Here is a 20,600-nt window from a genome sequence, read left to right as displayed (position 1 = left end):
GTATTTGTTGTATCACTGAAGTTTTCATGTGCATTTAACTGCTTTTGCTGTTTTCATGCTGTCCCCTTCAGCCTGACATTCTGCCCTTCTGAACCCACCTCCCACCTCCCTCTCTGCACTCACCATGCTTGGCCAGAGCTTCCCAGCCCTGCCTGCTCCTTAGGATCAATCACCTGGGGGAGTTTTTTTAAAATACAGATGCCTACAGCCTACTGCACACCAACTAACTCAGCATAGCTATGGATGGGGCCCAGGCGTGGGTAGTTTTAAGGACTCCCAAGTGATTCAGCGATCCTAAGTTAAGAACCTTTAAGTGCAAAGCTCTTCATTTTTCTCAAGCATCACTTTCATTCCCATCTAAGGGCCAAAGCATTTGCTATTGCTTCATCCTGGCACCTTCTTCCCCTGCTCATCATATGCTCTCCCTTTTTAGTGATTCAGGTCCAGGCTTTGTCGATGCTACTCTGTTCCCCCACCATTCACTCTCTATCACATTAGCTTACTTTCTTCATACATTTTATTGCCGAGCATTAAATCAAAAGATTCCTGAAATAGAGAACTCTATATTCTATTTTACTTCCCCGAGTATTCAATAGAATTTTCTATACAGCGTAAATGTGTTGACTAATCAACTCTCAAGGAACACATCAAGAACAAAGAAAAGTCTACTTTTATTCCATTTCCCTGGAGGTCTACTTCCAGTGTTCTTTAGATCCTACTGCATGTTTTCTCCATGACTGAGCTAGTGCATTCAGAAAGATCAGTTCTTAATTTTAAGGTGTAGCTACAAAAAAAGGTAAGTGAGTCAGTGAACAAAAACATAAATAATTTTTTAAAAATTAATTAATTAAAAAAAAGAAAACATAAATAAGTAAGTACCATACAGCCTACTATGGATGTTCTCATAGCATCTCGCCTCATCGCTTAACGCTGTACAGATAATAATAGTTGCATCATCTGTGACTTGTTGACAACGTCCAGGAGTCCTGCTAAATACTTCACATTCATTCTCATGCTCCTGAGATTGTGTCTGTCACTATCCTCATCTTCCTAAAGAGAAAATTGAAGTCTAGAAAGAAACTTGCCTGACATTACATATTGGAGACTTGCCTTCGTCCATTTGGGTTGCTATAAACATCACAGCCTGGGTGGCTTAACAACAGAAATTTATTTCTCAGAGTTCTGGAGGCTGAGAAGTCCAAGATCAAGGTGCCAGCAGATTCAGTGTCTGTCTAGGTCTCACTTCCTGGATCATAGTTGGCCATCTTCTCCGTGTGTCCTCACATGGTAGAAGGGTCAAGGGATTTCTCTGGAGTTTCTTTTATAAGGAAACTAATCCCATTCATGAGAGCTTTCCCCCTCGTGACTTAGTCACCCACCAGGGATCCCATCTCCAGAATACCATCAGGCTGGGGGTTAGGATTTCAACATATGAACTGAGGGTAAAGGGGGAATACAAATATTCAGTCTATAGCAAGACTTGAATCCGGGTTAGAAGACTCCAAAATTTGTGCTCTTAAACATGATCTTTCCTATCTTCATGCTTGAACCTCTTTCTGCTATGATGCTTTTTTGCCCTTCTCTGTGTGGCAGTCCTCTGCCACTGAGACTCAGTCCAAGAATCACCTTTTCCATAAGCCTCTCTCCCTCCCCAGTTCCTAATTTATGATTCCTGCCTTTCCCCACCCACCTCCATTGCATGCTCTGTGATTCTTTTCTTGTAGTTTATGTCTCCATATCCCTCATTCAACTATGAGCTCCTCAAAAAGAGGGAGCCTGTCTTATCCAGTAATGCCTAATCAAGAGGATAGGTGCCAATGTTTATAGCCTAAATAGACTGATAAGTCTGTTTCAGAAGATGAAGTGAATATACAAACATCTTGGATTTCCCTTTACAACCCATGATAGATCTGCCACCCTGAAATGATCTCAAAACTTCTTAAATCTCTTAATATTTTTAGCCTGTACCACAACTTTTGGCTCTAGCGAGTATTATACTCAGAGGTTTTCCAGAAACAAGCATGGAGTGTGTCAGAATAATCCAGGATTCAAAAAAGAATGTTATGACTTGCAAAAAAGAGGAGACAATAAATATTTGTTGACATGAGAGGACAGGAGGGTGATAAATGATAAGTGGAAATATTTTTCAAGATTAGGGACCTGACGTGTCTCAGCTCTGCTAATACAGCTGGGGGTCTTGGGCTACCTATTTCATCTATTTCAGCCTCATAGGTAAACTTCGATTATTTTAGTTTGGTCTGTTTCTTGAATACATACTATGTGGCTTGTGCTAGACCAGACTCTGGGTATTTAAAGATGAATAAGACACAATTTCTTACCTCCAGGAGTATGGTAGGGAAGACAGACATACAGACAAGTAATTTTGAAAAAAAAAACTTTAATTTATATATGTATCCACATATAAACATAATATTTCATAAATGCAAATCTGTGATCATATATTTAAAAAATCTTCAGTCTTATTTTTTACCATTTTTTCTTGGCTCCCTACTTCTCACCCCTCTGCCTTTTCCCCAGGTATCCCATGTTGAGAATCTATTGTATAGCCCTCCATATTTTATATTTGTTTCCTTATTCATATAATTCTAGGAAGATAGAGATTCTTTTTAGTTATTGTTTATTTTATAAAAATAGAATCCTATTTTCTGTAAATTGCATTTCTCACTCAGTGGTACCATGTGGAACTTCTTCCAAGTCATCTGCTATGGCTCTAGCTCATTTATTTTTGAATTAATAGACTTTATTTTTTAGAGCAGCTTTAGGTTTACAGAAAATGAGTGGAAAGTACAGGGGGTTCCCATATACTTCCTCACCACACCCCCACCTCACCTCCACCCCTGCTATTTTCCCTATTATTCACATTTTGCATTAGTGTAGTACATTTGTTACAATTGATGAGCCAATATTGACACATTATTATTAACTAAAGTTCATAGTTTACATTAGGGTTCACTCTCTGTTTTGTACGTTTTATGGGTTTTGACAAATGTAGAGTGTATAATGACTTTTATCTGTCATTATAGTATCATACAGAGTATTTTCACTTTTCCTAAAAATCCCCTGTGCTCCACCTGTTCGTCCCTCCTTTCGCCCGAACCCCTAGCAACCACTGACCTTTACTCTCTCTGTAATTTTGTCTTTTCCGGAATGTCATGTGGTTGGAATCATACAGTATGTAGCCTTTTTTTGATTGGCTTCTCTCACTTAGCAATATGCATTTAAGTTTCCTCCATTTCTTTTCATGGCTTGGTAGGTCATTTCTTTTTATCACTGAATAATATTCCATAGTCTGCATGGACCATGGTTTGTTTATACATTCACCTGTTGAAGGACATCTTGGTTATGTCCAAGTTTTGGCAAACATGAATAAAGCTGCTGTAAACATTTGTGTGTAGGTTTTCTGTGTGGGTATAAGTTTTCAGCTCATTTGGATAAATGACAAGGAGTTTGCTGGTAAAATTATTTGAGCTGGGAGTTTTCTTTGTACAGAGGTTATTTATGGATTCAGTTGTTTATTAGATGTAAAACTATTCAGATTCACTCTTTCGTCTCACTTTTGATAACTTGCTTTTCAAGGAATTTGTCCTTTTTTCTAACTTTTTAGATTTATAGGTAAAAAACATTTAAAATAAGGTCTTATAATCTTTTAATGTCTGTAGAGCCCATTGTGGTATCCCATTATTCATTTCTGATATTATTCATTCATACTCTTTTTCTTACTCTATGTTAGTAATTTTATTAGTCTTTTCAAAGAACCAGTTTTTAGCTTTGTTGGATTTTTCTCTATTATATTTTTTCTATTTGATTACTGCTTTTACCTTTATTATTTCTTTTCTTCTAATTTCTTTGGATTTGGTTTGCTTTTCATTTTTTAGCTTCTTGAGATGGTTATTTAAAATATTGATGGTACATGTATTTCAATTTTAATACGTATTGCCAGGTGGCTTTCAAAAAATCTGTAACACTTTATATTGTCATGATCAATGTAGGAAAGTAAGCATCTCTCCCCATCACTACCAGCAATAGAATTAGAGATCTTTAAGATATTTTGCCAATAAGATGGTTGAAAAGGGAAAATTTGCATTTTCTTAAACAGGTGAGCTTAACATTACTGTGGTAAGTGCTGGGAGTAATGTTTGCACAGGAAGTGACACCTCAGTCCACTGTGGTCCTGGGAAGTCTCCTTTGCAGAGGTGAGGCCAGAGAAAAGTTATAGATGAAGTCCAGAGGAGTTTGTACTAGATGATTTCTGAGATATTTTCTAATTCCAAAATTTTAAGGATCTAGATAGGGAATCATAAGATATAAAAGTTGAGAATTATACAATGTTATATGGCTTTATCTCTCAGCTGGGCTCCTATAGCAAGTGGTCAAACTATCAAAAATCACAGAAGCCTGAAATGTTTGTTTTCTTTTGCAGCAATGGAGGCATTCCTACACAGCTTCGTATGATATTTATGACTTAAATAAGAGGTCAGTGACTTCCTCCCAAAATCTGTTATGCTTTTCTAGTATAATAATAATTTAAAAAGAAAAGAAATTCCACTATGATTTATTCACTTGGAAATATTTCTCTTTATCTTTTTCCAGGCAGCTAATTACAGAAGAGAGAATCCCAAACAACACACAGTGGATCACATGGTCACCAGTGGGTCATAAATTGGTTAGTGAGTCTCTCCCCTTGTCAGAAAAATAATGGCTCAAATCTCTCATATGCAGAAGCTGCTAACCATGATACAGAGCAGATACTTAGGAAGCCAGTATGTCACTATCAAAGAGAGTTTTATTGCCTAAAATAATATTTTATTAGTCTAACAGTAAATACAATTCCTGAAAGTTTCTGAACTACTGTTAGAGAATTGTTTATTTACTGGGAAAATGTTCATTAAACTCTTAAATTCTAATTGTGTTGCACTTTGGTTTTTGTTTTGTTTTGTTTCTTTTGAGGCATTCCTGCTTTCTGATAGTTCTGTGACTTTCTCTACGTCACTATAGATACACCTTCATGCGCTATAGTCTTAGGAGAATGTCAGAAGTCCAGAAGAATCTAAACAGGAAGACAGACTGTTTATCTGTAGTTGACTTCACCCTCTGGGCATGCAGCTGCCCTGCATCTACTCACCTTCCCTGGAGAGAGATGCATAGCACACATCATGCTCTAGAAGTGGTCAGTCTTCCCAGGCTTCGCATACACTTTAGTATCCAAGTAACGTGGTTGAGAGCTGCTTCTTGGACTTCTATTATCTATACTTATAATTTAAGAATGTGAGGGGAGGGAGTAAATGACTCTTCCTCCTGCTCAATGGAATAAGCTTAGGTAATCATTACACTTGCATACCCATATTTTTTGAGGATAAAATAATTGATACGTTTTTTAAAATCCAGGATGAAATATATTATGTATCAATCTTTTTTTCCAATCTTTCTAGGCGTACGTTTGGAAAAATGACATTTATGTCAAAAATGAACCAAATTTGCCAAGTCAGAGGATCACATGGACCGGGAAAGAAGATGTAATCTATAATGGAATAACTGACTGGATTTATGAAGGTAGAGACATTAAAGCTCTTTCAAATCAGAAAATCGGTACATTTTCAAAAACAGTTAAAATGGGGGAACATTCAAGGGCATTCAAAATAAGTTGCATTTTAAAAATGTCATCAAATCTCCTTTAGCACTCATAACACCAGGTTTCTCATAGACCAAGAATCTCTTCACAGTGCCTACTGCTGCTACATTCTCACTGTCTCTTCAATGATCCTATTGTCTTTGCTCTACTGCTACAAAGGGCCTTTCTGTGTAGGTGGCTTTTCTGCTTTACTGGGGCATAAAAGCCTCCAGATTAATATCAGATGTTTCTCGAACCGGGCCTACCTAACCCGGAAGTTACTAAAGAAAACGAAATACTCCCAGAACATTCCAAAAGATGACGAAATATTGTCTGGAGATTGGGGAGTCAAGGGTAAGAAAATGCCTTTTTTTAAAGAGGATTTGTGTTCATTGGAACTTGAAGAAATTAGCATTTCCTGTTTCTAAAGAAGAAAAAAAATAATTAGAAAGACTTAGGAAAAAATGGGTTCAAAAAACAGAACTGAAAAAGTTGAAAAGAATGATTCTCTCTTTAAGGATAAAGAGTTTTAGAAAATATTAGGAAGACATTTTTCATGTCTATAGTTGCTAAGGTAAAAAGCATTTTGAGGCTATTCCAAACCCTTCACAAGATTGCCTCATGCTTATTAAAGACTCATCCTTATTTTATCCTGTTACTCCTTCTTCATACTTAAAAAAAAAAACTTTTTCTTCATGACTTAATTTCGGTTCTTACTAGTTCAAATCGAGTTCAGTTAAGTGGATAACATTATAAGAACAACGACAGGGCTTCCCTGGTGGCGCAGTGGTTAAGAATCTGCCTGCCAATGCAGGGGACACGGGTTCGAGCCCTGGTCTGGGAAGATCCCACATGCCGCGGAGCAGCTGGGCCCGTGAGCCACAACTACTGAGCCTGCGCGTCTGGAGCCTGTGCTCCGCAACAAGAGAGGCCGCGACAGTGAGAGGCCCGCGCACCGCGATGAAGAGTGGCCCCCGCTCGCCGCAACTAGAGAAAGCCCTCGCACAGAAACGAAGACCCAACACAGCCAAAAATAAATAAATAAATAAATAATAAATTTAAAATAAAAAAATAAAAATAATAATAATGATCTAAAAAACAACAACAACAACAACAGAAAACACTTTAAAAGAAAGATAAATTCCCATGGCCCAGAAACAAGTGTTTGATTAAAACTTACAATGAAATTTACTATCACTTGTCACTTAGATATTGAAAAACATCTTTAACACTTGTTGGACAGCACAGCACAACCTCCAGGATCCCCAGCGTGAGCTGGATAAAGCCTCTTCCCAAAGCTGTGACTGACCCTTCCTCGGAACAGCTGGGCAGCTCTAAGATAAAAGCACTCCAACACTAAGGTTCTTTCTAAGGTAGATAATAGCTGGAGGGATCTCATTTTGCCTGTTCATGACTAAGCCATTCAGAAGCAGAAGAATGGCTTCACAGTTCCAATGTGGGCCTGTCTCTAAAAACGGGACTTTAGTCCCTACAGGGAAATTCCTACAATTGGTTTTGGACGTTTACGAATGCTCCATACTTAGAAAAGGGCACACCTGCTTCTCCACATATCGGATCACCTTCCTATTGGAGCCACCCTCTCCACTGTAGCCATGAAGACCTGTTGGGATGAAAAGATAGTACATTTTGAGAATCTGTAGATTCATAAGTAAATGGACAAACAAAGCTGCAAGGTCTAAACAGGGCCACGTGCCACACTGGGGAGGGACACTCACAGAGGAGCCTGTATTCTGGGACTTGGGCCGCCACCCCACCCTGGGTCCCCAAATAGCTTTCTCTCTCAATTTCTCTGTTTTCACTTTATTTTATGATTTTCTAATTGATTATTATTTTACTTTAGTTAATAAGTGTTTTCTTTTTTTAAAAAAAAAATGATAATACTTTATCTCCTAGGATGAAGTTAATTATGTTACAGTCACTTTTGAGTATGAATGTAGTTTACCTAACCCAGAGCTGAAAATGAGAATTTTGGTGAGATGAGAGGGGATAGAGAAGGAAATAATTTAGGAAGATGGAGCACTCCTTACCCCCCTGAGGCAGTAGTGTTGACAGTGGCGGGGGGAGGGGGTTGTGATTAATTCAGTGCAATTCACATTGAGTGCCAACCACCTACAAGGTGCTGTGCCAGGTGCTGGGGACACAGAGACAAATGCTACCCAACTGTTGTTCTCAGGGAATTCAGCCCAGAGAGAGACAAAGAAGCCAACAAAAACTGTCATGGAGTGAATTAAGTATCCTATTAGAGGGAGGAAACTAGGTCCCAGGGGTACCTAAGGAAATTCAGAGTGAGTGGCAGTATGGGAGTTATCACAGGATGGTGGTGGGAGTGCCACAGACACCCGTCGTGTTCATAGCCAACTTCAGGAAGGGCTGGATATCTTTTCCTTCTTTCTTTGTTCTTCTTTCTCCTTACCCATGATCCCTTCATTCTTAGGACTTTGAGGTTGACCAGAGTAGTTTCATAATAATGGTTTCGACACATCATTGATATGGAAAAATGTGTTCAGTATTCTAGTAAGGCAGAAGGAGAAAGACAAATACCATATGATATCACTTATATGTGGAATCTAAAATATGACACAAATGAACTTAGCTACGAAACATAAACAGACTCACAGACATAGAGATCAGACTTGTGGTCACCAAGGTTGGGGGGTGGGGGAGGGATGGATTGGGAGTTTGGGGTTAGCAGATACAACCTATTATAAATAGAATGGGTAAACAACAAGGTCTTACTGTATAGCACAGGGAATTATATTCAATATCCTGTGATAAACCATGATGGAAAAGATAAATAAATAAATAAATAAATAAATAGATAGATAGATAGATAAAGTGTTCAGTATCCTAAATAACTACTAATTCAAGACATAGACTCCTACCTGCCACCTGTACTTAAAAGTGATTTTACAAAGCATTACCTTGCTGTCATTGAATTCATTTTATGGAATTGCATCTTGATCTTAGATTAGAACCAATGGGTAGAAGCTATAAGGAATGAGACATGAACTCAGTATATGAAGAAGTTCTTAGTGAGAAACCCCCTTGGCTCAGAATCACAAGGCCTGCCTTCTTGTCTCTGTCAATTCACTCTATCTCTCTAAACCTTAGTTGTCCTCTCTGTAAAATAGCCTATGCATAGACTCACCCAGGGTTCAATTAGATAAGTGTTTTGTAAATTCTAAATTGCTGCATAAATGTAACTGAGTGATATACGTAGAAAGCAGTCAAAGGGGGAGCAGGCTGCCTGATCAAGTAGAAGGTTTTCTGTTACTAGAAGTGCTGAAATAGGCAGGAAGGAACAGTAGAAGATGGTCTCCAAGCAGACAAATCTGGATTCATTCTTGATTTTAACAACTATTGGTCATGTGCTCCTGAGTAAATTACTTCCTCGCTTTAAGCCTGCCTGCCCCTTTGCTCATCTGCACAAGGAGTTATTGTGAGGATTAACCGAGGTAATAGATGTCAGTTACTTATCAGTGTATGGTCAGCAGGCATTAAATGGCAGCCGCTCATCATTATGATTATTATATTTTATTATTATTGTTATTTTTATTACTGTTACTCCTACTACCATTACCATTGTCGTAATTGAAAATAAGCATTTGGAAGCAACTTGTCAAGAAGTCATAAGAATCAGAAAAGTGATTGGGATAAATGATTTCCTAACTCTAATATTCAAGTTTTTATGCTTTTGCTTTTACCTTTCCTCTTGCAGCACAACATGAAATGTGTGGATTAACTCTGTGTAAAGGACTAGGAGGCTCCATCAAGTCTACTTGAATCCTCTATTCCCAGTTGGTAAAAGAGGTTTTGACATTTTAAGAGGCAGAGATTGGAAGTCCCATGAATAGACTCCATAATAAACATAGGACGGAGCTACCTTTGCCAGAGACTGAGAACGAGTGCAGCATTGTTCAAGAAAGCAAAACCTTTCCTTTCATTTTGCTTCCATCTTACCGTCTTCCCTCACCCATCAGCTGATAGACCAGAGGAGGGTGTTAATCCAAGGGAGTCTTCAGTTTCTAGACAAGGCAAAGGAGATGTTTCTTGGTAGGGGTCTCATGGAGCTCCCTTCCATTCTAAATCCATCATTCTCACGCCTTTTGTGCCAAGAGTAGTAAACTCTGGGCACCATATTGGTTTGATAGCCTGGAGCCACACACCACCCACCAGTACCCTGCGGGCTCAGTACAAACTGAGCCCACTTGGGGAGCGTATGCTGGCATGTTGACTGTTTGAAAATTAGAAAGGAGAATCAGCCCCTTGTGTGAAATTTACTTTTAGTATGTTTTGCGGCATAAATTTAGAGGATTATAAGATAAAGAAAAAAATGTAGAGTTTATATTAAATATTGTGTGCTAAAATATTCAAAAGTGGTCCAACGGGTTACTTATTTTTACAATCCAGCTCTATCCTTGAAGATTTTATTTTTATTCGTTCGTATTACTGTGATTTTGGAAGCCCAGCAAATGCAAAGTGGTTCATTAGTTGAACTCTACTGTAATTACTAAAGCTAATGAGAACAATATTTTGAATGCCAAAGCCAATTTATCAGCTACTTCTTGTAACAGAACAATTTCTGTCTTTTTTCAGAGGAAGTCTTCAGTACTTACTCCGCTCTGTGGTGGTCTCCAAACGGCACTTTTTTAGCATATGCCCAATTTAACGACACAGAAGTCCCACTGATTGAATACTCCTTCTACTCTGATGAGTCACTGCAGTACCCAAAGACCATGCAGATTCCTTACCCAAAGGTCTGTGCTCCGTTCAGATAGTGGTTCCATGATTTGATGGGAAGAGAATGGTTTCATTTAATCCTTTCCTGCTAATGAAAATATTGTCAGTCTCTCTTCAACAGCTTGTGTGATTACTCTTGCTGAAGTCAACAGCATGTGGCAATTTTAAAGTATTTTTATTATCCCAGGAAAGAGTGTGATTTAAGGTTTTGTAATTTCTCCAAAAACTTTGAAGAATGACAAGCCGAAAAAGATGGGGAAAATGCTTTTGAAAGAAGTAGGGGGAATGAAAATGTTTGAAAGGAGGAAAAGAGAGGCTGTGATTGAATCACAAGCTCATCGCATTTGTAGAAGTTGGATTGTGCCCTAGATAAAGTTGAAGAGCGAGGTTATATATCAGGTGGTATTACTAACTAACAGATACATGACGAGTTTTAGTAGTTCTATTATAGATTTGGCACTAATGTAATTTCACCCATCCTACATTTGGAATAATAGTGTCATGTCTTGGTTTTCAAGACTGTTTCCCCCTCCGGGATGCATGTTTATGAAAACTGAAGAGCCTTATTAAGCAGTATAAGCCAAGGAAGAGGGAGGTTTAGGAAGGAACCAGGATTCTTCGCTTCACTAGTGTCCTAATAACAATGGCCACAGTATCATCTATAGGAAAATCTAATAGGAAAGTGTTTTTGCTGTAAGCAATTTGGGAAAAGGGATTTTTATTTTTACCGACTCCCTCAATTTGCTTTATGAAGAGCTGCCATTTTAGGGAGACAGAGGAAGTTAAAAGGAAAAAAATCAGAGACTAAATATGGAGATGTATTTTCAGTGGAATGTTATTTTTTGAAGAGTGCAACTGGCAAAGAAATACCATAGAGTGTTCTCACTAAAAATATCATATTATTTCTAACTAATTTGTCAATTGAAAATCTATGTGTATATATAAAACGATTTTATAGATTTCTGTCATAACATTGATTGTAAAACTCCAAAGTACTGAACCTGAATTTGGAGTGGAAGTGATGGCTTCTTAATTAGCATTTTGGCTCTCGGCTCAGGTAAACTAATTTTCCTGGGGGATTGTGTCTTTGGCTGAACCCAGGGTATTCTTCCTAGTGGTCAGTCATCAGTCTTCTTGTCTTCTGGAGTCAGGGTATATTTACAAATTAAAAGAATTGATTTTAACAAATTTATCCTTTTTTGCTCAAAGCGCATAAATTATGAGCATTCATTACTTAAACGGGAGTCATATATGTATTTCTACCTGAACATGAGAAGGTTGCATTTCATGACTCTCCTTTATGTTCATTTTATCTGTATTAAATTGTTTGAAAGTGTCTGATTGTTTATAATTTTATGGCCATAATGCAGACATTTTTGTACAGCTTTAAACTTGTGTGATGATGTTATGTATATATCTTTTGTCAATACCAATTCCGTGATTGTTTTTTCCTAGGCAGGAGCTGTGAACCCAACTGTAAAGTTCTTTGTTGTAAATACCACCACTCTCAGCCCAGACATCAATGCAACTTCCCAACAAATCTTTCCTCCTGCTTCTGTGTTAATAGGGTAAGACTCTTGACCCAAATGCTTGTGTTGTAAACAGTTCCACAGCTCCCAGGGAGAACACTTTCAAAATGAATGGCAGAACCAATGGCAGTATCTCATGGTGTCACCTGGCCCGGCCCATCATTCATTCTTCCATTCAACCACTCTGTTGGGCTGCACTTGCCCAGCTTTAAGACCAAAGAAAGAACCCAGAGTCAGCAACAAAGACATCCGTGGTTTAACGGGTGCGGGAGCTCACACATCTGAAGCAAGGTCCTGGAGCGACACCCCACAGCGTGCTGCTGTGGGCGGTGGGCAGGACATGGCAGCAGGCTTCGCTCCCAGGGGGAAGAGGAGATTGCCAGTTACAGGGAGGATTACATCGGGTTGGCTCATTATTTACCAAGGAAACCAGCGGAGAGGCACGCCCCTCACCTCCTGTTTGTTAAGAGTCACTGGCTGGAGCCTGGGGCGAGTATGTAGGAAGGTTCCTCGGGGGAGTAGGTGTTAGGTGGAGCAGGGACTGGTCCAGCAGGGGATGTACAGAGAGCAAGAGAACAGCCATCTTGGGTGGCCTGACCACTCTTTGCTGAGTTCCAACTTCATGCCTTCATGCCGGGCATGGCTTCCAGGGGTGAGGTTGCAGAATGAATAGGGCAGCCAGAGCCTCTGGTGTCATGGAGCCTCCACTCAAGTAGGGGAGGCCGACAGCAGCCAGGTAAACAAATAAAGTTATGTGAAATGTTGTGAAGACAATCAAAGGAGGGCAGGCGTGATGCTGATGGTTGGGGGGAGGTCAGGGAAGGTTTCTCTAATAAGAGGCCCGTGACCAGTGATGTGAAGGAAGAGGGGAAGATCTAGCCCCATGGAGAGCTGGGGGAGCAGTATCCGGGCAGAGGAAGAGCAGGTGCAAAGGCCCTGCAGAGGGAGCGTGCTTGGTGCAGTAGGGGTCCTGCAAGGAGGCCACAGAGTCTGGAGCATCTGGGCGGAGAGGGGAGTGATGGGAGGAAGGTCAGGTCACACGGGGCTTTGCGGGGCCTGGTAAGACCTAGAGTAATTCAGGGAGACCGTGGATTAATTTTAGGCACCCCCGAGACACCGATGTGCCTCCAGGTGTCATTTGCTTGAATGATCCTTGGTGGTTTGAAACTCTCAGCCCCTCCTTTAGTTTCCTGTAAACACCAAACTGCGTGAAACTTTTGGCCATCAGGCTGCTCTCTCTTCTTTTCCATTACTTACGTTGGTTTTATCATTGCTTCTAAATAATGACTAGCATCTATTGAACACTCTCTGCGTGCCAGACACAGGGCATCACACGCTTTATCTTATTAGTCTTTAAGTAACTCTTTCCAGCAACTATTATTATATGACTGTTTTACAGATAAGAAAATGAGGCCTAGAGGTTAAGAAAATGACCCAGTAAGGGGCTGTATTCAAATCTTTCTGACTTGAAAGAAAGAGCTTGTAAGCACTCTTCGAGGTGCCTCTCTCTCCCTCTGTGTGAATTCAGCTGGTGCCCTCAGATGCCTGAAGTTATCATCAGAGCCATATGGAAGCATTTTCCTTCTCGGGGTTGCATTTACTACATCAGGCATGCTGGAGGCTTTGCTCTGTGGTTATTAATTCATTTACTTGCTTAGAAACATCTATATTAACCTGTTTATTCTGAGGGAAAATTAATTATCAGTCAACTAAAAAGTATTTTTTTTAAGTTCTAAAATCTGCTCTTTGGTCCCGTCCAGCCACCTCTTCCATCAACATTGATTAAGCACCCACTGTTTACACTCACAGATGTCCTGTAGGGCTGAGTCTGCCTTCTGGCACTTAGGATGGGGTGGAGGATAGAAAACATGTCAGTAAATGACTCCCAGAGCGCCTACGACAGAGGCATAAACAAAAGGCTGGAGGCATCCTGAGGAGGGGGAGATGGGTTTTCCGTGACCCCGGAGATCAAAGAAAGCATCCTGGAGAATGAGCGAATTGGACAGGGCACGGTGGGGAGGAGGAGGACCGGAGTGGGAGGACCACCGAGCGTGCACAAGCTCGGGGCTGCCCGGGAAAGAGCAGCACGTCCTGCGTGCCCTCTTGGTCTACGCCCAACATCTGTCTGAAGGGAGGATGAGCCGTGAGCTCCCACGCTGAAAGATTTTAGATCTGGAAGGGGCTTTGGACCTTACAAGTGTTTTTAAGGAGCGAGAAACCTTTGTGCAAGTGAGATACAACAGAGGTGGGGTGCCAGTAAGCAAACGGCAGGTGGCTGCTCGGGTTATAGGCCCAGCCCCTGTGCCTTCTCCTTCCCCCAGGAGTCTCAGAATAGACAGAACCTACCGGGGTTCCGGAACACACTCAGAACACCACTGTGAGACACAGAGGAGAGATCTGAGGCTCAGAGAGGTAGACCCATTTGCTTAAGATCACACAGCAACTTAGCATGGGAACTTGGGAATAGGACAGAGGCCCACACTTGCTGGGCCAGAGTAATAGAATAGTTGAATTAAAATGTACTGGGTGCTTCCTATGTTGCGGACTCACGTTGTCTCATTTATTACCCACATGCTGCCTATGGTGTCATTTTCACGGCCATTTCACAGATGAAGAGATGGCATCTTTCCCACTTAGAAATCACTTTCCAAGGCACAGTTGTGAATTTCGGAGCTCAGGAAACTTAAGCAGTTTAAGGACTTATTTTTCACCCTATATGAATGAATCCTTAAGTCTTTGTTCTTTGCAGTTCTTTACGCCACACTCGTGGTGAGGGCTGCCTTACTCACTGTGGGTATTTTCTGGGGAACGTATTTCACCAAAGAAGCATTTCTGGAAATGCTACAGGAATGTGCTGTGTATGAAACTGCAAACCCAGCTCTGGTCTCTGTTAGCACCAGTACAGCTGCAGCTTTGCTAAAACCAGGCTTGAGGGCCCCTCTGGAGAAAAATGTTCTAGTACACGGTAGTGCTTCGTTTTCTAGCCTCATGCAGAGATCAGCAGGGCCAAGTTAATGCGGGCAAGTTATGCCTCTTCAGCTGCCCAGCACCTTCTGTTCTGTCTCGTAGTAATTCACTCGCTCCTGGAACCAGGCCCTCCTCTGCCTGCGCACCCATCACTAATTTTCTCCTTAGGCCTCATCCTTTCATCAGAGCATCCAGCAGCTGAAATCCTACAGGAAGATGAGGCTCTCCACACACACATGCACACGTTTTCCAAGGGTTCTTTTAGGAAAGTGGACTCCAAATAGCCTTCTTCTTTTCTAAAGTGGCCTAGTGGAAAGGGGCAGGTGAGGTGGGAAGAAAACCCTTTAACATGATTAGTGGGTCTCCTGGTACTAAATAACTTTATCTACTAAAAGCCAAAAATTATGCCTCAGGTTCAGCAATCAGCCATATAAAAGTAACTTTTCCCCATTTGAAAACATTGAGCGATGGAATTTGGGAAGTCTGCCAGGAAACTCACATGCATCTGGCATCTTCCCTGCCCATTTCTAGATCAAAGGTTCATGAACCTGTATCCTCCACTACCTTTGTCACTCTCCACAGCCCAAGGTGTACTCTGCACCCTGTGAGGGCTCCATGAAGGCGGTTCACCAGTGGAGCGGGCTGTAAATTTTGAATTCTTATATAAACGCGCTTCTCTTCAATCAGTTTCTCTTTAGGATTTGGAATTGAGGGGAGACAGAATGAGGGTGCATAACCCAGCCTGGAGCTGCGATCACACCAGGCCAGGATGTCAGTGAGTCATGAAAAAGATATAAGGAAACCAAGGGCTTAATTGTAATTTTTACTGGACGTTTTAAGTCCCCACTTAAGACCAGAAAAATCCAACAAGCAGGATCATCAAGTATACTTTCCACAACATGCCAATTCTATTCTGTAAAAACAGAGAGGCACATACTGAATAGACTGGTTAGAGTGGTTGGGGGAGGGGTGGAAGAGGAACCAGGGACAGCCTGGCCTTCCCTTGAGCCACTGACTGCCTTTCCCAGGTTAGACACCGTGATTCAACAAGCTCTTCTAACTTCTGGAACAGGATTAGTCCAAGAGGAGTACGATTGATTTTAATACTAAAGCAATGAAGTAATTTCTGTACATAAGGACGGTTCACACCCATGTGGAGTCTACCGTGGGCCAGGAACTCATCTAAGTGCTGACATAAAGCTCATGATCACCTTATGCGGGAGGAATGTTAGAGTTCATGTTTTGCAGACAAGTAAACGGAAGTGTAGAGAGGTTAGGTAACTCGTTCAAGGTCACACACTGGACAGGGTTGGAATCAGGATTCAAAATAAGCCGTTGGCTTCAGATTTCCTGCCCCCAGTCATTCCCTCTGTGGAACCTCCACCCATCCCTCTGGTAAACATTGCTGGTTAGCTTCACCCTCTTAATTCTTTTCAGGATAAAGCTCCTCACTCTATGAAATCTATTTATTCCTCGAGAGTGTATATAGACGGAATAACTGAATTTTATAAAGCAAATCATATTTGAATGCACTGGGAGAGACTTGTGCTTGAGAGCCATATGACACAGGGTATCCCTTTGTAAAGTGGCCGCTGCCTTGCAAAGAGTAGGCATGTAACAAAGGTCTGTTGTGTGATATTAATTCCCCTAATTTGTGTAAATGTTTCTTTGGGTATATTAAAGCTACTTAAAATAAGGTACCTATTACTACCTGGAAAGTAAACCACTACTAAGAGCAACTGCATGCGGTGGAGTGATTAATTCAATGAATCACCCAGGGAAGAGGGCATCCTGCCAACGCTGGCCGCAGACTCCATGCCACCCTTTTTCCCCCTAGAGACAGGTACATAAAACAATAAGAACTACTGGTATAGAACAGGGCTTAGCAACCCTGGGCCTGCCGCCAAATCCTGCCCCCACCCATTTTTAGATGGTCCCCCAAGTAAGAACGGTTTTTACCTTTGTGAACGGTTGGGAAGAAAAATCATTAGAAGAATAATACTGCGTGACAGGTGAAATTTACATGAACTTCAAATCTCAGCATCTCGTTGGCACGCAGCCACACTCATACATTACGCACTGTCTCTGGCTGCTTTGGTGCTGCCAAGGCAGAGTCGAGTAGCTGTGACAGAGAGCGTGTAGCCCGCAAAGCTGGAACTATTTACTGGCTGGCCCGTTTCTGAAAAAGTGTTCTGACCCCAGGTCTAGAGAGTTCATTTCAAAAACTTTTGTTTTCTATCTTGCGTTTCATTCTTCCATTCCCTTTGCAAGTATTTATCCCCTACCCACCCCGGGGATGACTGGTTTGCCTTTCCATTTTCTCACTTAACGCCTCTGCCTTGGGCTCAGTACCGGGCAGTTAGACTAGATGAGGCGCCCTCGCTCCTGGGCCGGCGAAGCGGCATTCACCCTCTCAGACTCCGCAGCCTGGCGGTTCGTGAAAAGCACCATGAGACCCGTGATAGCGGTGTAGAAGGAGGGGGTCTTCAAGAAAGCCTCACGGGCGGGGGATATTTGAGTAAATCCTGAAGAAGTTAAAGCATGACAGTCATTTCAGACAGAAGGGCAGGTTGACAAGGGAGGCATGTGGAAAACCTCACAGGGTGTTCAAGGGACACCAGTCGTGCAGACTGGACAGTGTACAGTTCTTTTTTTTTTTTTTAATTTTGTTTATTTATTTATTTTATTTATGGCTGTGTTGGGTCTTCGTTTCTGTGCGAGGGCTTTCTCCAGTTGCGGCGAGCGGGGTCCACTCTTCATTGCGGTGCGCGGGCCTCTCACTATCGCAGCCTCTCCAGTTGCGGGGCACAGGCTCCAGACGCGCAGGCTCAGTAGTTGTGGCTCACGGGCTTAGTTGCTCCGCGGCATGTGGGATCTTCCCAGACCAGGGCTCGAACCCGTGTCCCCTGCATTGGCAGGCAGATTCTCAACCACTGCGCCACCAGGGAAGCCCAGTGTACGGTTCTTAATAAGCAAGAGAAAGGACTGAAATGGAGAGGAGTCCCTGTTTGTGTGAAGGTGGTGCTTTGCTGCTCGGTGAGGGGTTCTGGTCTTCTTTCAGTGCCTGCCACCTGCAGCGGAGACAGCCTGGAGGCCCGGGTACCCCTGGGCGTATTAACACAGTGAGTGTCCTGCCCCGCCAAGGGAGATAGTGAAGTGGTGAGGGGCGGAAAGTGCTTTATCTAGCACCTGATCCATCCTAAGCTCTCAACAAATATTTGTTGTTTGATTTAGTGTCTGTGAAGGGAGTGGGGACAGGAAGGGATCTGTGAATTCTGAGGAAGAACAGAGCTACTTAGGTCACGAGGATGGGACAGGACTTCCCCCTCTGTTCAGTGCTGCATTCCACAGAACTTTCGTGAGCACCTGCTTTGTGCCAGGTAGTCTGCTAGGCCCTGGAGATACCCTGTGAACCAGACAGCTGTGGCCCAGCCTCAGAGAGTTTGCAGTCAAGCAAGGAGAGCCTTGACAAGAGGAGGTGTGGGCACAGCCCATGAAGGAAAGAGCAAAGGAGCATGTTAGGGTGAACGGATACAGCCATAGGGTCAGATGGGAAGGGGTGGAATGAAAAATTTCCTTTGGAATTCTTCTGACCAAAGGGAGCAAGGTTGTTTTTTTTTTTTAATTTTTATATATTTATTTATTTATTCATTTATTGCTGTGTTGGGTCTTCGTTTCTGTGCGAGGGCTTTCTCTAGTTGCAACAAGCGGGGGCCACTCTTCATCGCGGTGCGCGGGCCTCTCATCGCGGCCTCTCTTGTTGCGGAGCACAGGCTCCAGACGCGCAGGCTGAGTAATTGTGGCTCATGGGACTAGTTGCTCCGCGGCATGTGGGATCTTCCCAGACCAGGGCTCGAACCCGTGTCCCCTGCATTGGCAGGCAGACTCTCAACCACTGCGCCACCAGGGAAGCCCCTGGGAGCAAGGTTTTGATCACACACTGGACAGGAATGATTTAAGAAGAGTCATACAAAAATCGCACGAGGGTGTGGGGAGCAAATAAAATAAAATAAATTATCCAGAGCAAATATTTAGGGAGGCTAGCAGAAAGGTAAATTAGGAATTCCATGCATCTCACTTATCACTCAAAATGTAGTTCCAAACACTGGTAAAGGTTTTTGTTGGACGAGGATGTACTGCTCGAGATATCTCTATTTATATAAATTTATGTTAAAATACCAAAAGTTTCCTTAATTTCTTCACACGATTTATATTTTGACACTTGAGAAAAGATTTGTAGGATATAATTATTTGGTTTTCAAACTTTGCAGAGATGTGAGTCCATTTTTTCCCCTTTGAAAATGAAGTTGAGGAAAGGGTCAACTGTAGTTTCTCCCTAGTAGGAAGAATGTTTTAGAGAAACATATCAAATTACCAGAAAAGAATAAAATCTCAACCAGTGTCCCTGGGTTCCCTGTAATGGCCCCTCCAGACAGCAGAAAAGAGATGGGAAAATATCACCCTTGACACCCTGGCACTACCAAAGACCAGTTGTGGGCTTGCAAAGTCCTGAGCCATGGCATGTATGTTACACCTCCGTGGGATGTTAGCTGTTGTTCTTCCTGTCAGATATATTTGCATTTCCATTCAAAATTAAATTACACTTTAAGCTTTAAGAAAGGGTAAAATACTACGGTGTTAAATGGCTTCAACAACTATTTAAAACTGGATTCTTATTAAGATTGATTTCATTGAGCAGAACGTCTATTTGTACCAAGGTCTGGAAATAGTTATTCTCCCTCTCCCCTCCCTCCCTTCCCTCCTTCCCTCCCCTCCCTCCATCCCTCCGTCCTTCCTTCCCTCCCTCCTTTCAGGGATTACTACTTGTGTGATGTGACATGGGTAACCGAAGAAAGGATTTCTTTGCAGTGGATCCGGAGAATTCAGAACTATTCGGTCATGGATATCTGTGACTACGAAGAGTCCACCGGAAGATGGATTTCCTCAGTGGTAAAGCTGAATCGGGATGTTCTGCTTCCAAAGCTACATGTGATCTGAGGGCTGGAGGAAAACAGGGAGAGTGTTATCAGGAAATACAGCTTGAGTTTCTATTCTTTCTCTGTGTCTGACCCTGAGGCAGTGAGTAAGTCTTGACTGACTTTTAGATAATTTGATATTACCTGGTGGTACTTCTAGCTCATCGGCTCTCACTAGTCATACTGTTTTAGTTATGGAGACTATCACTTGCGAAAAGGGTGGTGGTGATTGGAAAGCCAGAAAATAGAATTTGATGTCAAAATTCACAAAGTCCGAGAAAGCCAGGGGCCGCAAGGTCAAGGAAGCGTGTTTCAGGAAATGGGGAGTGACTCGCCGAGTATATGTGAAGTAAAACAAATATCAAGAGGCCACAAATCTATTACCACACTGTGATTATCATTCAGCAGTAAACAGCTTTAGAAAGTAAATAGATAACTTCCAGGCTGAGAGCGTGGCAACATTAAGGCAAAGGCAAGTGTTAATCCAACCTTGAAGTGCTGGGGGCGTTTCCAGCCCAGAGACCACAAGGTATAGGCCGTGGATCAAAATTAAAGCCCCATTGGGACCAACAGCCTCAGGAGGGGTAGAGCCTGGGCGAGGCTTGCTGGCATATGTCAAGGACAGCTCTACAAGCCCTTTTCTGGTAATGGGCTCTGTGCCCACACACCTCTTCTCCCTGCTCCACCCTGGTTGGGCACACGGCCGATTCTTGCCTCAGAAATCCTGCCCCCCACCAC

General features: G+C 42.1%; 1 protein-coding gene across 3 annotated transcripts in view; it reads left to right on the top strand.

The window, feature by feature from the left end:
• DPP4 (dipeptidyl peptidase 4) overlaps positions 1 to 20,600 on the top strand; it is a 77,505-nt gene that overhangs the window by 25,497 nt on the left and 31,408 nt on the right. For all 3 annotated transcript variants that reach the window (XM_059927986.1, XM_059927985.1, XM_059927984.1), the window contains exons 6-11: positions 4,442 to 4,494; positions 4,612 to 4,684; positions 5,451 to 5,571; positions 10,247 to 10,407; positions 11,846 to 11,958; positions 19,701 to 19,836. In XM_059927986.1, coding sequence (XP_059783969.1) covers positions 4,442 to 4,494; positions 4,612 to 4,684; positions 5,451 to 5,571; positions 10,247 to 10,407; positions 11,846 to 11,958; positions 19,701 to 19,836 — 657 coding nt within the window. The remainder of the gene's footprint in view (positions 1 to 4,441; positions 4,495 to 4,611; positions 4,685 to 5,450; positions 5,572 to 10,246; positions 10,408 to 11,845; positions 11,959 to 19,700; positions 19,837 to 20,600) is intronic.

The sequence above is a fragment of the Balaenoptera ricei genome, chromosome 7 (genome assembly GCF_028023285.1).
Source record: "Balaenoptera ricei isolate mBalRic1 chromosome 7, mBalRic1.hap2, whole genome shotgun sequence".
NCBI lineage: Eukaryota > Metazoa > Chordata > Mammalia > Artiodactyla > Balaenopteridae > Balaenoptera > Balaenoptera ricei.
Note: the sequence above shows the minus strand (reverse complement) of the source record. Positions and strands in the feature narration are given on the sequence as shown.